The 15,547-nt window shown below is 41.8% G+C and overlaps 1 protein-coding gene across 1 annotated transcript in view; it reads left to right on the top strand.

The window, feature by feature from the left end:
* The window catches only part of FNDC1 (fibronectin type III domain containing 1), a 74,395-nt gene that overhangs the window by 36,037 nt on the left and 22,811 nt on the right, over positions 1-15,547 (top strand). Inside the window, exons 7-12 of the mRNA XM_059833123.1 lie at positions 3,000-3,188; positions 3,992-6,361; positions 8,182-8,303; positions 10,075-10,186; positions 11,159-11,539; positions 15,179-15,244. Coding sequence (XP_059689106.1) covers positions 3,000-3,188; positions 3,992-6,361; positions 8,182-8,303; positions 10,075-10,186; positions 11,159-11,539; positions 15,179-15,244 — 3,240 coding nt within the window. The remainder of the gene's footprint in view (positions 1-2,999; positions 3,189-3,991; positions 6,362-8,181; positions 8,304-10,074; positions 10,187-11,158; positions 11,540-15,178; positions 15,245-15,547) is intronic.

Genomic DNA, 15,547 nt, shown 5'->3' with positions numbered 1-15,547 from the left:
GAAAAGTTGCGTAGTTGCCAAGAAAGTGAGTGGGTTTATGTTGTGGTTTTTTTCTAGTTTATCGTGGAAGGAAAGCCTCAGCTTAAGAAGCAAGCACAAGTAGTGATTTCAACAGATATCACGCATAAGCCTTGCGTACTATAGCATTATTGTGCATGGTCATAAAGCTAATTTGTCAGTGGCTATTTACTTGCATGGAATTTAAAAAAAAAAGTTTTCTGGGATTTTTTTTTTTCCCTCTGTAAATGAACAGGCTGATTTTTTGGCCACTCCCATTCTCCAGTGGTTGACGGGATTGTGTCCTTGAGTTACACAAGTTTGTGGAGGTGCCTTATCAGCACTGTAGCATCTCAGGATTTAAAAAACCTTTGGCCTGGAGGGAAGTGTACCGTGTCTGCACACAAGACTTGCTTTATGTGTTCTTCAGGACAGTGGTGGAATTTCTTCCTCTTTGAAGTCAGTAAGAATCTTGCCAATTGCTTCAGTGGAGCTGCAGTTGTGTCCAAGAATTATGATTTCTTAAAGTAGGGTCATGCAGGGACATTATCTGAAATTTCAGATCTGCTCTTAATTTTGAGCAGTCTGTAGCCCTTTGTCCATTTTTGTCTGCTGATCTTTAGATGATTCATTCAAGGCAATCATTTTAAAGATACCTGATATTCAAGGGCTGAATGCTTATACGTGTCTAATATATCATTGTTGTTCTTGAGTATGAAGTATTACAGGAGAGGTCTTATTTTTAAACTAAATAAATGACAAAAGTGATATTTATACTGGCTACATGAAATCACTGAATTAGCACTTCATAGTTGTTTTGATAGCACATGTAATCAGGAATTTCTGTCTTCTGGTCCTTTTGTTTTTCAACCCTGTCCTTTTATATATTTATACCACATATTAAAGTAATGGGAGAAAATTCCCCCCAACAGCCATTTGAGAGTTACCAGAAGTTACACCAGTGCCTTTGCAACTAAAGCAACTCCTGTGTATCTTAAAAAAAACCAAACCACAATCCAAAGCCTACCATGCCTTCCAATACATTGAGGTTTGTTTTCAACTGAGCATTAAATGCATTTGCATATAAAATATTGATGATTTTTTTTCCTGGATTTTGATGACCTATGCATGGCTTAATTCTTAATGCAATGAATATGGGCTCATTTTCAGAAAAAAATAAGTTTCCTGTCTTTAAAGGTGTTATGTTCTACAGTTTTCCCATCAGGGCACTGTGACTCCACAAGTATTACTGTTTTTCTTTGTGTAGAGAGGGAAAACTGGCAGCCCTTGGAATTTATTTTCAAAACCCTGTTTTGATCCAATACCCATGCCTCTTATAGAAGATTGAAAAGAAAAGGAAGCCTGGGCATGGCTGAGATCTTACCTGCACTCCTTGGGAGTGCAATGGGAAGACTCCTCTTCATGCCTACAGTTATTCCTACAGGGGTGAAATTTCTCTCAATACAGAAAGCTGCTACTACAGAGCACAGGTACCACAGTAATCCTAAACTGAAAGGTGAGAGCAGGGTTTGTTTCTTAAGTGGCAACAAGACCTTGCTTTGCTCTCTCTGCAGTGCTGTTTGACCCTGGCCATAGTTACGCACAGTATGTCAGATTTCGATTTTGTTGGACAAGCATGCTATTGCTCCCATTTGGCAACATGCAGTGCTGTTATTTCCTGGTGGAAGTGTCTTTTCTGAATAAGAACCTCAATCATCCAGGCATGAATTTTACCTGCTGGCCTGTGGATTACAGCTAAAACCCCTCTAAGCAAAGACTCAGCTGGAAACACTTATATTTGTCTACAGTAATATAATTTCCAAGATTAAAGTAAGTGATTTGGTGTTTTCATGGGGATGCCCCTCGGGCTCCAGCACTGCTGAGGAATGAGTATATGGCCTTTGGAGCTGGTAGAGTTTCACCACAGTGGACTGGCAGAGCTGCTTTTGCATGACTAGGTTCTTAAAGTACAGTGCAATTATAGCTGTGTCAAGGCTGTTGGAAAAGTAGGATCAGGAAGTAATTAGTAGTAGTGAATAATGACACCTGATTTTAATACTGCTGTCTTGAATGATAATTATGTGAATACACCATTTTGTTCTTCTTCCAAATAATTTCTGTGGGAAAGAAAGTTTTTTAACATTTTTATTTGCTGTGGACATAGCTACAGTCAGCAACGCAATTGTGTGTTGTCCACCATTGTGAGCAAGTTATGTTTTGGAAGAGTATTCTCTGGATCATGTGTTGTTGATTGCAAATATCTTGGTAGCTAATCAATAAGTTCAGAATTTCTCTTTTTTCTTGGGAAGTCTAAAATCTGCTCGTGGTTTGTCAGCTGTAATAACATGGGTATTCTGATCATAGTGATATGTACTACCTAACATTTGCAGTCTTCCTGACTAGATTTCCACAAGTAGTAGGACAGTGCGTATTTTCCTGGCAATGTTCATACATGCTTTCTGCCTCCAGTGCAGTTCCTCTTTGTAGGTTTCCTCTGTTACTTCTGATTTAGCGCAGTTAATTTTTTCAGATGACTCATTTTTTTCCCTTTATTAGTTGGTGTCCAGAAACAAAAAAAGGTCTCCTGGTGCAGCACACGAAACCGTGCAGTAGTTGGTGCTGTAACTTTCTCATGTCCCCCACACCTTCTCTGGAAGTGTGCACGGCTGTCGTCCAGCTCCTCTTGGTGACACTTCACTCTGATGGGCATTGTTGCTTACGTATTTTTACAAAGGTATAGCTAACATATTCTGTCTCAGTCATTAGGTCATTGATATGATTCAATTTTGTCTGTTAAGATGAACAAATGTTCAACTTGCCTACATATCTCTCTCTCTCTCTCTCTCTCATGTCTTTATACTCCAGCTGTTGACTCGGCGTGCATTGCTAGTGTATTAATTTTAGTAATGCACGTTCTAATTCATCCTACCCATACAGTCTGTCCGCTGGAAACAGGACTGTTTTCAGTTTCCTCCTTCCAACCGTCTGCCAAATCATTTCAGAATACATTCTTTCATACGCCCCGGCTCTCAAGCCATTTGGAGCAAAGTCCATCACCTACTCTGGAGCTACAACATCAGCCATAATAGATGGTCTGCAGGCCGGGGAGCGCTATATTTTCAAAATTCGTGCAGCAAACAGGAGGGGACCAGGTCCTCAGTCTAAAGCCTTCAGTGTCGCCATCCCAGCAGGTGAGCACCAAGCCATGCACCGATTGTGTAGTCTGCCCATCCTTGCCTTGGTCCCAGTTACGTTAATTGTTGACTTAGCTTCCTCTGCACTCCATCTAACTTGTGGGATTTTACTTCCTTAATACTGTTCCTCTTAGCTCTTTTCGTCACTATGTTGTCCAAAGAGATGCTTGTAGATAAGCATTTGTCACTCTGCAGCATGTAAAAGGACATTTTATGGGCATTTTAACATCTTAAATAAATGCATACCATACTCTCTTTCCTGCATGAAAACACTATGTGCTCTTGTTATCCAATGGCCAAAGAATTCAATGCTTTGGGTCTTTGGTTACACTATTTCTGACAACTCCCTCTCTTGAAAGTCATTTAGAGTGGCTTACTCAGATACTACTCTTCGCGTTTGCTTCTTGCCAAAAAGATGCTGTTGTGGGGAGAGAAGATTTGCTGAGTTAACTAAAAATGTGGGCCACAGCCTCAGATGGGATAATGCAGCACCATGCCATCAACATGACTAAGTTCTGCTGAAGATTTGGTTCCACTGATAGGGTGTTGCAGTCCCTGCTTTTAGATATTTGTTTTTAATTGCTCTAAGTTTTACCCAAGCTGCAATAATTCCACATAGGTACCTTACTACAAACCAAAACTTACTCAGCTGGACTCCACAGACTGGTTAATGCAGAAATAATTATTGTCTCATATTCTCATAAGTTGTTTTGTTCTTGCTACCTGGCTGGTTTCTTCTCTTGTCAGATTTTTGTGCTTCTTCTATTGTTGTGAATAAATGCTTTTTTTTTTCCCCCCAGCTGCTCATGAGGATTCTGTTGCTCAGCAACAAACAAATATTCAAGATACTTCAGAGGCTAAAAAAACTGGGAATGCTGGCTCATCTCCTTCTCAAACGTCTTCTGTTTCTTTAAAAGTCCAGCCATCGCTTTCTTCTAAGCAGTCGTCTGTTCGTTCACCTAATGTTAGTGATAAAAAGAGTCTTCTTTCTGAATATAAGAATAAAATCTTGACTCGAGGGGTCCTAAGTAAATCTCAGTTACCTCCTAGAAAGACAGGAGAGCTGGAACCTGATCTCCAATCCACTGAGGTGACAGATGATCGCGATTCCTCTCAAGAAGCTCCAATGACGCCACCAAAAGCCCAGGATCAGAGGAAGAATGTTAGACCCTTGTCTCCTAGTCGGCCAGTCCACCCTGTCCTTGCCTCAGGGAGGACCTCTGTTCGAACCCACACATCAGAGGTGTCACGGCAGATGAGCACAGAGAAACATGACTCACCAGCACTGTTACCATTGTCGGCACAACACTCTTCTGCCTTGTCTGTTCCTAAATACACAGATAATGAAACAAAGCAACTGAGGCAAAGCAACACTAATGTGCCTTCTAAAACCTCTTCCCGTCCTCTGCCTGCCAAAAATAATGGTCTTGCGGGTAATGTGGAAGGAAAGCCAGACCCCATGCTGGTGAAAGTGTCTTCTAAAACTTCAGAGCCTAGTCGCCTGGCTTTGCCATCAAATCAGCAGTCTGCTGTCTCTCATGAGGTTGTCCCAAGCCATCCCAGTAGGTCTGGCTTTCTAGGTCATGCACATCAACCCTCTTCCAAATCAGCAGATTCCCATGCTCGTGATAGCCATAATGAGTTTGACAGTGAAGAAGCAGAGGACAGAGCAGGACAGCCCAGTTCTAGGTCACAGCAGACAAGGCTTCCCTCAGGCTCCAGTGCTCACACGTGGAAGGATTCGAAATTAGCTGCGGTGGCAGTCTCATCAAGGTCTGCTGTTTCTGGTCACACTTCACCTCACTCTCGCTCCTCCACCAGCGCCAAATCTGATGGAAAGGATGTTGATAAGAATTATAGGGAGGACTCACAAGATGTAAACCCCTTATTTCGTTCTCTACCCTCTTCCAGGCAGTCTTCTTTAGCAATCTATTCCAAGAGAAGAAATCCTCAGGTCGATTCTGATTCTGACCGCAGAGAGACACATGGTGAAAAGTCACCCCGCTCTGACTCAGAAGAACAACAAAGTCGAGCGGCTGCTCCAGAAAAGCATTCTCTTTTGCAGTCTTCTCTTTCCAAACATAAGCCTGAAGAGCAGGACAGTCGAGAGGTAAAAGAAATGCTTGCTCGATCAAAACCAAGTGGATCTTTGCCTAAAAAGACGTTCCCCTCTCATCTTCCATTGGAGAAGATCTCCCACTCAGAGCCTCCACAGAGGGCACAAACCAGTCCTTCCTTACTGCACTCAAGGGGCCGGCGCCTCCCATCTCACGTCTCGTCCCAGAGTAACGAAGAATTGCAGGAAGATGATGATGAGGATGTAACAGAAGGCAGTGACAGAGCAAGCAGCCGCCCTGTGTTTCCTAAAGAGGTGTCCTCTTCTAGGGGATTACCTGCATCTTTCTCTCAGGGAAGCTCAAGTTCACCTCTATCAAAGCAACAGCAGCCAGGTTCTCAGGTACCTTCCTACAAACCAAAACTTACTCAGCCAGACTCCAGTTCTGCCAGTGATACAACAAAAGACAACCGGTATAATCCAAGGTTGTCATCCACTTCTTCGAGACAAGCTCGTCCTTCATTACCTACTAGCTCAAGGGTCGCTACAAGAACAGTGTCCCAAACCGAGAAAAGATATGGCCTGTTGCCATCAAAAATGTCCAAAGCTGAACTTCCTCGAACAGTTCCTTCCTCCTCATCTAAATCTCGTCAGTCCATTTCTAATGAAGAGGACGATTATTACAGTGAATATGATCAGAAAGAAGTGGAAGAGAAACCCACATCTTTAGCAGCAAAATGGTCCTCTTCTGTTTCTAGAGGTAACAAAAACACATACGATGACACTACTAGCAATAAAAGGAAATCTATGGACACTCTTCTACCTCACAAAGTAAGCTCTGAAGAGGAAGAGAAGGAAAAAACTCCAACATTAAAAATATCTTCTCCCAAATCACCAGGAAGCTCTGCCATAGCATCACGGATTACTCAGTCCTCTAACAAGCATACCCCATCTAAACCAAGCTTTGTCTGGCCACGTTCTTCTGCATCTACCACCACACACACTGTTTCTCCAACAGTTTCTTCTTCCACTTTGTCCCCTCGCCAGCGGCTGTTGAACTCCAGGCTACGGAGCCCTTCCCAACGACAGTTTGTTAGACCTCCTTATAGACAAGGTATCCTGTCTTTGTTGTAGTAATCTCACTGAATTGTGGTTTTCTTAAGATCAGCAGTTAGATGAAAAGTCCTCCACCAGAATGCAGGTTCAGTTATTTAGTGTAATATATTACTTTTTATTTTGGTGGTTCTCAGGGAGCCCAGTTCTTGAGGACATTGCCTAATTGGTGTAATGTGGTGCCCCAGACCTTTGGTCCTGTGGTCTGATCTGCACAGGATCCCATGGTCCTCAGGGGAGATGACAGAGTTAGGTACTAAATTGGAAAAAGGGCTATGTTGCTTATTGAGCAATGACTTCACTGAATGGTCATTGAAAACACATTTGTACTCAGAATATGACAACCTCTCAGGTATATTGCTCTTCCTCATATGGATTATTAAAAGGCTTTTGTAGGTTATATAGTGCTACCTTGCCCACGCCTAGGCAATAAGGTGTTTCCTCATGCTGTCCTAGCATTCTATGTTTTCTTTAATTAATTTTTAAGTCACTTTCCTCTTTTTTCTAAGTGACAGCTCAGGGTTGCACATTCCTGTTGAGGACTGCTCACATCACAGTCAGGCCCTCTAATACCTTTATGGCTGTGATTTACCCCTAATGTTAGAGGCTTGCTTTCTGGCAAAAATGTCTGCTGACCCTGGGTAGTGGAACAGATGGTACACTACACATCAAGGTGTGTCACCTATTGATTCCCTGTGTCACCTATTGATTCCCCATGTCACCTATGGAGAATCCCAGATGGTCTCAGTGACTTTGCTAGGTAGAAACATTTTTTCTCCCTCCCATGCACAGACATCCAAAATAGTATTGAGTGACCCGAGTGTTTTAGTAAATACCTTCTATGCTATATCTAGGTAACAATGTTTTGTTCAATGTGGTCTCACTGTTATACAGTGAGGACCATTCAGTTGGGCTATTGTATTTGCTATGCTTTAGTCAGACTCAATGTTGTGTAGAGGTCCACCAGCTTGCAGAGCTTTAAGATGGGAGTGGACCTTAAATAATATCATGGAGGATGAGATGCATTGCATGAAAGAATAACAGATTTCTCTATGGAGGTTGTATACCAGCTTACCGCTAGCCATGCAATTGGGAAGTTAATAGCCAAAGAGTGTTCAGTTAATATTTTTTTTTTTCAGTTAATAAATGTATATATTTTCATGTATATTTTTCTGGAGGCCGGTCTCCGAGCTAGGATGTGAAAATTGCTGCCCTTTCTGAGCTGGGGGCCCTGTAGCTCAGTGCCACTGCTTCTCCAGTTCTGAGCTGAGTGTGCCTCTGTGTAGCAGTGTTTTTTCAGCTAGAGAAGGAGAGTCCTTTCTTTTACAGGTAAAAAAAAAGAAAAGGAGGTTCTTCCCATCCCCTCTCCTTTCAGCTCGCCACTACAGCTTTCTATAAGGATAGGATTGAACAAGTGATTGTGTTTAATAATGATTTCTTCTCTCACCCCACTCCTCAAATGTTTACAAAGATCACAAACATTTTAATGGCTGTAGTGGCATTTAGAAATGTTGCCCTGCTTTCCTAAAAAAACAAGAGGGAATAAAGAGATCAAACAAATATGGTAGAAATAAACCACGGGTGTTTAACCTCTTCAGAAGAAACCATTTCAGGTGCTTGTATCAGCTGTGGGGATCTGACAGTGTCACAACAGTTGCTCCAGGCAGAAATTAAATGCCTGGTTTGATGAGTGTGGTGAGGGCTCTTTCTGCTCTCATTTATGTCCGGATCGGTCAGAAAATGCATTTCTTTGCATTTTAAAATGTGGTTTGTAGTATGCACAGATTTCTTCAGAATAGTGTGTTTTCTTCTCTGTTTCAGGTTACAATGGCAGACCTAATCTTACAACGAAAAATGGAAATGGAAATGGAAAAATACTACCTGGTAATAATGGAAAACCAAGTGGACAGAGAGTAATCAATGGCCCTCAAGGAACAAAGTGGGTAGGGTGACCTTCTCTCCAAACTCAATATGCTTTGGCCTTTTATTGTACTTACATTTTCGTTAAGAAAAGAGAGGAGAACAGTGCCTTCAGTCAATGAAGCTGTAAAGTGAGGTTATACTTAGTGATCTAGTTTCCACTATTCCATTGAAATCTAATGACAAATTCTGCATTTAATTATTTGAACATATTAGATGTCTGATTTAAAACCTGATGGCTTGAATTTTCAACTATAGCATTACTCCTATAGATTTAGTGAAATGTTTTTTTCTCAAGGTCAGTGGGATTTAAGCTCCCCAGTGACTCAGGGCTTGTCTGCTGCGCAGTGTGAGTGGGGACTGCGTGGGATAGCTGCTGTGAAAGACATGTTCAGCAGTGCTTCTCCCAGACTCACGCTCCAGGGAGAAGCTCATGAACAAGAGTATCAAAATGTAAAGTTACTACATAAGCATCACGATGCTTTAAATGTACATACAAAGGTATCTTTAAGCATTTTGCCATTCATACAGACATGTTTCCAGTGGTATTTGCAGAAGAGCTCGGATGCCATTGATAGGAAAGCCCCACTAGGTGCCTACAAGCCCAGATCTTGTCTTTTAAAATCCTTTCCAGTGAGTTTATAGCCAACCAACACAGGGAAGGAACTGGTGTTTCCTGTGTGTTTGCTCAAACCCTGAGCAGGAAGAGACTGTGGCCAGCCTCCCTGGCATCAGTAGAGCTGCTCACATGATGCATGACACATAAAGACATTTATGGCCACTTCAATCTTGTTTGCATTAGAGGAAGATAAAAAGGTGCATCAGGTATGTCCCATTCAAGGGAGACATTTTGAAAAGCATGCCCAAAGCCCTTTAAATAGACTCCAGACAGTGGGCTAGAAAGGTCCTTGGGAGGCTGTGGGGTGTCTCTCTCTACCCCATGAGAGGAGAGCATTGCTGTAAACAGGACGAATACCTTGTAAAGTGAGAGGAGCCATGTCAACATCTGGGGCCTGGAGGCCTTCAGAGACTCATCTCATGATCTACTGTCACTCCTGCTACAGTCTTTTCCCCAACACCAAATGTAAGTCTGTCTTGCCAACCTGGAACTGCTGCTCACGTCCTCTTCCCAGTTTCCTCCCAGCGCTTAACACTTTTTGCGTTTTTGTGTTCTATGGCTCAGTGTATATCACCTCAGGTTAAAACGGCATACAATTCAGCTATTTTGGGTTGAAATAGCAACGAGGACTGGATTTTAACTGCAGTTACCTCTTCAATCCAAGCTCTCAGACAGATTTGTTTTGTGAGACAGAGATTTTTCTTCAGTCTCCTACCCCAATTAAAATCTTAGCCACTTTGTTTTCACTGATGTTTCAATCTAAATCAACTAGTTTAATTTTTCCTTTTTTTTTCATTACTAGACATACTTCTGAATCCTGTCTTCAGAAGGACTCAGGGTCATACTCAAATCAGTATTACAGGAATCCACCTTAGGAGTTGCGCAGCCCAAGAAAATCAAGGGAGTTGCTCCTTTGCATGTGAGAACTACAGTAGGGATATGAATATGGTGGTTGTGCAACTCGGAGCCCAGCTCCTGGGGATTTTCTTTCTTCAGCAGTGATTTTTCAGTGATTACTATACAATTAGTGACTCACTTTTAAAAGTGTGTGGCTGTTGTAGCTATTCCTGAACATCACATTTAGCATCTGAATTTCCCCAGGATTTCTGTTGCTGTGAAATTTCATTTCACCTCCTCTTGTGTTAGCTAAACTTGAGTCCATCTATTGCTTTTAGATTGTAGATCTTGACCGAGGGCTAGTGTTAAATATTGAAGGAAAATACCTCCAAGATTCCCAAGGCAACCCTCTCCGAGTGAAATTAGGAGGGGATGGACGTACAATTGTTGGTAAGTGACAGCTTCCTTCTTACAGAAAAAAATCTTCAGTTTTTGTGCACATGGTACAAGTCTTTGAGCTGTTGAATGCTTCAGGCATGCCCAGGTCCTGTGCAAGCCATTTGGAGTTGCCTCTACCTCAGATCTCCATCAGGCAGTCAGCACATCGCAGGACCTGGGGAGGCTTTGGGGCATCCTGTGGGGCTCTGAGATATAAGGCAGCAAGAATCACCCAAGTCCATCTCACTTGTATTAGCATTAAAAAGGACTGCAGAACTGAGCCTTAATAAGGGTTGATGCTTCTCTATATCTTTGTATACATATAAATAATTATTCCCCACCACTAGCACTGTACCGGCCATATGTATGTGATTATTTTATTCTTTCTTCTGAAACTGACCACGAATAGTAAAAAACCCTGTGTGTGATCTGTGAAAACACTTCTGTTTGCATATCAGTTCGCCTGTATAGATCTCTTGAATGCAAATTCAGTGCCTGCTGTTAAAATGGTTACCATGAATATTTGCAGTATCCAGAATTTCGCACACAAGTTTATCTGCAGTGACAGCATCTCACCAGCCCATCCCAGTTTTTCCTTGCACGTGTTTGACATTAGGGAGCAGAATATGGATTCATCATACCTTTTGTCAACAGTTATAAGACTGACTTAGATGAAATGCAGGTGCTGTCTGCACGTTGTGATTCTGAAGTGAAACCTCCATGCAGTCTTCCCAGGAAGTGTTTATCAAACAGGTGATAAAAGTGAAAACCACTGTGGTTTATCTGAGGTTCTTCTGAACCATTTCCCAGATTCCTTAGCCATGGCTCTTTCCTAGATAACAACCTTCTTCTCTGTCAGCTTAGTTACAGGAGGCTGTAATCATACTCTCAGTGCTCTTGTGGTATCTACTGTTGATAAATAGCATGCTATAAGCCTGAAATGGATTAATGGTGAGAATTTTTGGTTTTGTTCTTCTCTCCTAGATGAAAAGGGTGCCCCAATGGTGAGTCCTGATGGATTACCTTTGTTTGGACATGGCAGATTTAGTAAACCTGTGGCAAGTGCACAAGATAAACCAATAATAAGCCTTGGAGGGAAACCTCTGATTGGTCTTGAAATGATTAAGAAAACAACCACTCCCTCAACTACGACTACAACAATACCCCCAACAACTACCACAACAACTACTACAACCACTACAACAACTGTTGCTACAACTACCACCACCACTCCTGAACCAACCACCACTGAACCACCCACTGAGAAACCACTCCCAACTTGTCCTCCAGGCACCTATGGACAGTATGATGACGAGGGTAACTTGCTGTTGGGGTTCGATGGCCTGCCAGAGTGCAATGCAGAAGGTAACTTCCTTTTGTGCTGTTTGAATTTCTTTGGTTGTACTGTTTGTACAGCGCAGTTACATGAATGTAAAGCGGGAAAGAATCTGCCTCTGAAGATTTTGGTCCATGTGATAAGGTAGGAGCTGAGATTAGAGCGGCTGAAGAAGAGTTTGGGCGTTAAATGGTTTTTCATTGGAAAATGTCAACTTTCCCCAAAGCTGAAGTTTTTTGTGGAAATATGTTGATTTCAGCAAAATTCTTACCTTTTGTTGGATCCAGTCTTGTCACATATATTCACGCACATGAACACAAGTATAGGCAGTAGTTTTGTGGTCAGAGCATTCACTTATAAGGAAGTCCTCACTCCAGCTCAGGCCAGGGAAGGACCTGAAGGCACATACATTTTGTCTATTTTCTGTTCATTTCTCACAATAAATTTTGAAAAGTCTCTCTTCCGAGCCATGGTGGAACCAGCTTTTGCAAAATGAGATTCTTGTTCTCTTGCCAGCTGTTGGAGATAGAGATTGTCTAGCAGGAATGTAGCACAGCGTGGATGAAGCTGGGAAGAGACAACCCTGGCTCTGCACAGATAAGGCAGAGAGTTGTACACTGATTTCTTTCTCATCTGAAAATATAGAACAGTGTCGGTGCATGTCATTATTTCCCTGTTGCAGTTATACAAGCTTAGGATGTGGTGCCAAACTGAAATCCAAAGTAAACAAATATAAATGCACTAGAGTCATTGGGCGTTGAGGTTGTCCCTACCACGTTTTACCTTTTCATCACTTGAATGTTGCACTGCAAACCAGTTAGCTGCTTATTTTGCAAAACCAGATCAGGGAGCACCATGGTAGTCCTTATCCTTTCCATTTGTAGGTAATCCCCAACTCAATTTACAAATGGGCAGTAGCAGCATGGCCATAACCTAAACAACAGGTTGGCAGTCAGACATCTGCTAACTGCAGTAGCCAGTTTTAATGGGTAATGAAACCCTCTTACCTTTCCGCCATGCACCTGTATCTCTGAAGCCAAAGTAGACTTACAAGCAGGTCATGTAACCATGACCTAGGAAGCTGAACTATTGCTTTCAAGAGTGCCGACATGTGGAAAGATGAGGCTTCAGAGACTCACGGTGAGTCTAAGGATGGCATCTTTGGAAAGGATCTCAGAAGCAGAAGACTGAGAATTCCCTTACCAGCTACCCTGGGTAAGTAATGAGTCAGAGATGTTAGTGCCTTGTACAGATGAAATTATAATGATTTATAGTGTTAATATTTATCTAACAATTAGCCCTATGTGTGTATTTCTAGAAGGGTGCTTCCATGTGTACATATGCATGGATGTGTACACAAACAAATGTATAAAAATTACCATCATTAAATACTTCTTTGAAGATTTTTGGTTTTCCCTTTGGTGCTTTCATTAATCTTAATTGTATTTACAAAAGTGTTACAAATACTGTTGTATATGGTGACCCTGGTATTTTTCAAAGTTGCCTAAAGCAGACCATGATTTTTGGTAGGGTTGGAGTCCCGCCCACTCCCACCAGCTCCTTTTGCTTACCTTGAATGTTGCTTATATCCTGTAATGTTTCCTCTCTTTGGCCTGTGCTATTCGACACCTGAAGGACGTCTTCTGAGAATACATATTATAAGAACGATAAGGGTTCATGAAATATGGCTGACTTAATCCGAGCATAGGCTCGAGAAGCTGAACAACAAAAAGCTTTGCAGTATTATTTTTAGCAGAGTTGTGGGCTGGGGAATTTTCATGTGATTTTATGAACATTTGAAAACGTTCTACTTGGGGTTTTTTTTGCCTTCTACCGGATGGACTTGCTGAATCCTTGAACTTTGTTAGAGGCATGAATGAAAGCTAGTTTTTTACACAGGCTGAGTGTTCAATGAGAATGGCCCTTAAGTCACTCCTAACCTGTCTGGCATTTCGACAGTATGTCTGCAAACACATCACAGTGGAAGATTGAAAGGAAAAGATGATGCTGGGTTTCTACTTACCTGCTATATAGCTTGAGCAGTATTAGTCCCTACCTAATTATGAAAGTTTCTCTGAAGAGTAATAATTAGGATTTTCTTGATCTTACTATTTTTTTTTGCATCCTGGTGACCTGCCTAAACATTTGAGAAGTGCAGCAAAACAACCTGCCTGTTCCACAGAGGAACTTGCTTGAAAAGAAAGCATCTTGTGGCATTTGTTTAATGATGGCTGCTTTTGTTTAACAAATGCAGTGTCTATTTCAAGCGGGATCAACAACTAGTACTTGAACTATCAAAACATTAAATGCAATTTTCCCTTGACCATTTCCAAATCATATTTTTATGTTGTGTTTCCGTTTAATCTGAGTATGGAAAATACTCCAGATCATTTAATGAAATACTTATTCTGCCAAAGCTTGATATTTTGTTGCTAAGTGCTTTACTCTCAAACAGCCGGGGGCTGCAAGTGCCAAAACCCACCGCCAAACGTTCTAGTTAAGCTTTGGCAAATTTGCTTACTCTCTGGCAGGATTTTTGCTCGACCCAGCAGAATTTATTGTCAACATTTCACTAGATTCAGCAGTCTTTAACTTTGAAGAAGGACTTTGCCCGCACAAGCGTGATTTGTCAGTGAAATCAGCTAAACTTTTTTCATGAACTCACAAGGAAAAAAAGGTGGCATCTTAACCACTTGATATGTGTGATACAATCAAGTGACGGTTGCATAGACCGCTATCCTTACAGATGCCAAAAGACTATGGCAACCAGTCATAGAAAGGCTTAGCCTCATCTGGTACTGGCAGGGTTCACTGAAGAGCTGCAGCGAAGGGTGATGGAGCAACCTGGAGAACTGCAGCTGGTGTACGTGGAGAAAATTATAAAGCAAGACATCCTGTTGGATGAAACTAAAGCAGAAGCAGTGCTTTGGGATGACATGTATGTGCCCCAACCTGTAATGGGCATTCAGTCCACAGGATCAGCGTAGAGCTAGTGCAAAGTAAAACCCTGGGAAATCCAGCACCAATTACTTCATTCTACAAATCCGTTGTTTTTGGTCTGCATTACTTACTAGCATAGACACAGTCTGTAAATGGCATGGCTCTGTGGGTTGTTTGATTTTATTCCCCCGCAAAAATATTTGAATAGAAGTTTTCAGTTTATTTGAATTGCTTGGTTGTTTTTCTGCATATAGATTTCTCACATTTGCTGCTCCTGAGTTTATAAAACACTGTCAAACCCTGACCTGAGTGTTACGCAGTTGCTGGCAGCCTGCCTTTGCTCCATAGCTCCTGGGGCCAGGACAGAGCTCCTGGAAGGTGCATTACTCTCAATTTTGAGTAGCAGCTCTGAACCCATTTTACCCCAGCAAAACTCCTGGCTACTGCAGTTAGCTCCTTATCTGTTATTCTAAATATGCAGAGCGGGCTGTCACTGTGTTATCTGGAAACTAGGCAGTTTTTTTATTTCTTTACAAATCACAGATCACAGAATCACAGAATCATTAAGGTTGGAAAAGACCTGTAAGATCGTCAAGTCCAACCATCAACCCAACACATCAACTGGCTAAAGATTTTTATTTTGAATTTTATTTCAGAAGTATTTTACTAGGAGGGTGGGGATGAGACCATTGAATTCTTACAGCATTTTTTTCTTTCTCCTTCAATAGACACGTTCTCAGGACTGGATTCAGATGTGACAGCAACTCCAGAGGCATATGTGATATATGATGATGGTACTGTTTAACTGTAAAAGTCTATTGCAAGTGGCATGTTTTGGGTTGGGTTTTTTCCCCTCTTCTTTCTTTGGAATTGGGTTCGAGGGGACAGGTTGGTGAATGAGAGGTTAAGCAAGCAGCGGTGAGCTGGAAAAGCTTTCCAGAGTCCTGTGTCACATATGAAGCGCAAGGGTGCAAAGGCAGCTGTTTCTGGACATGAAGGTCCCTTTCTATCAGTCCTGCAGTCTAACAGGAACTTATTGTGGAAATAAATTACATTCAGAGCTGGGTCATACAGTCACCACTTCAATCTTAGACTTA

This window comes from Gavia stellata, chromosome 2 (assembly GCF_030936135.1).
Source record: "Gavia stellata isolate bGavSte3 chromosome 2, bGavSte3.hap2, whole genome shotgun sequence".
Classification (NCBI taxonomy): Eukaryota; Metazoa; Chordata; class Aves; order Gaviiformes; family Gaviidae; genus Gavia; species Gavia stellata.
The sequence above is the reverse complement of the archived record's forward strand: the minus strand, read 5'-3'. Positions and strand labels throughout refer to the sequence as shown.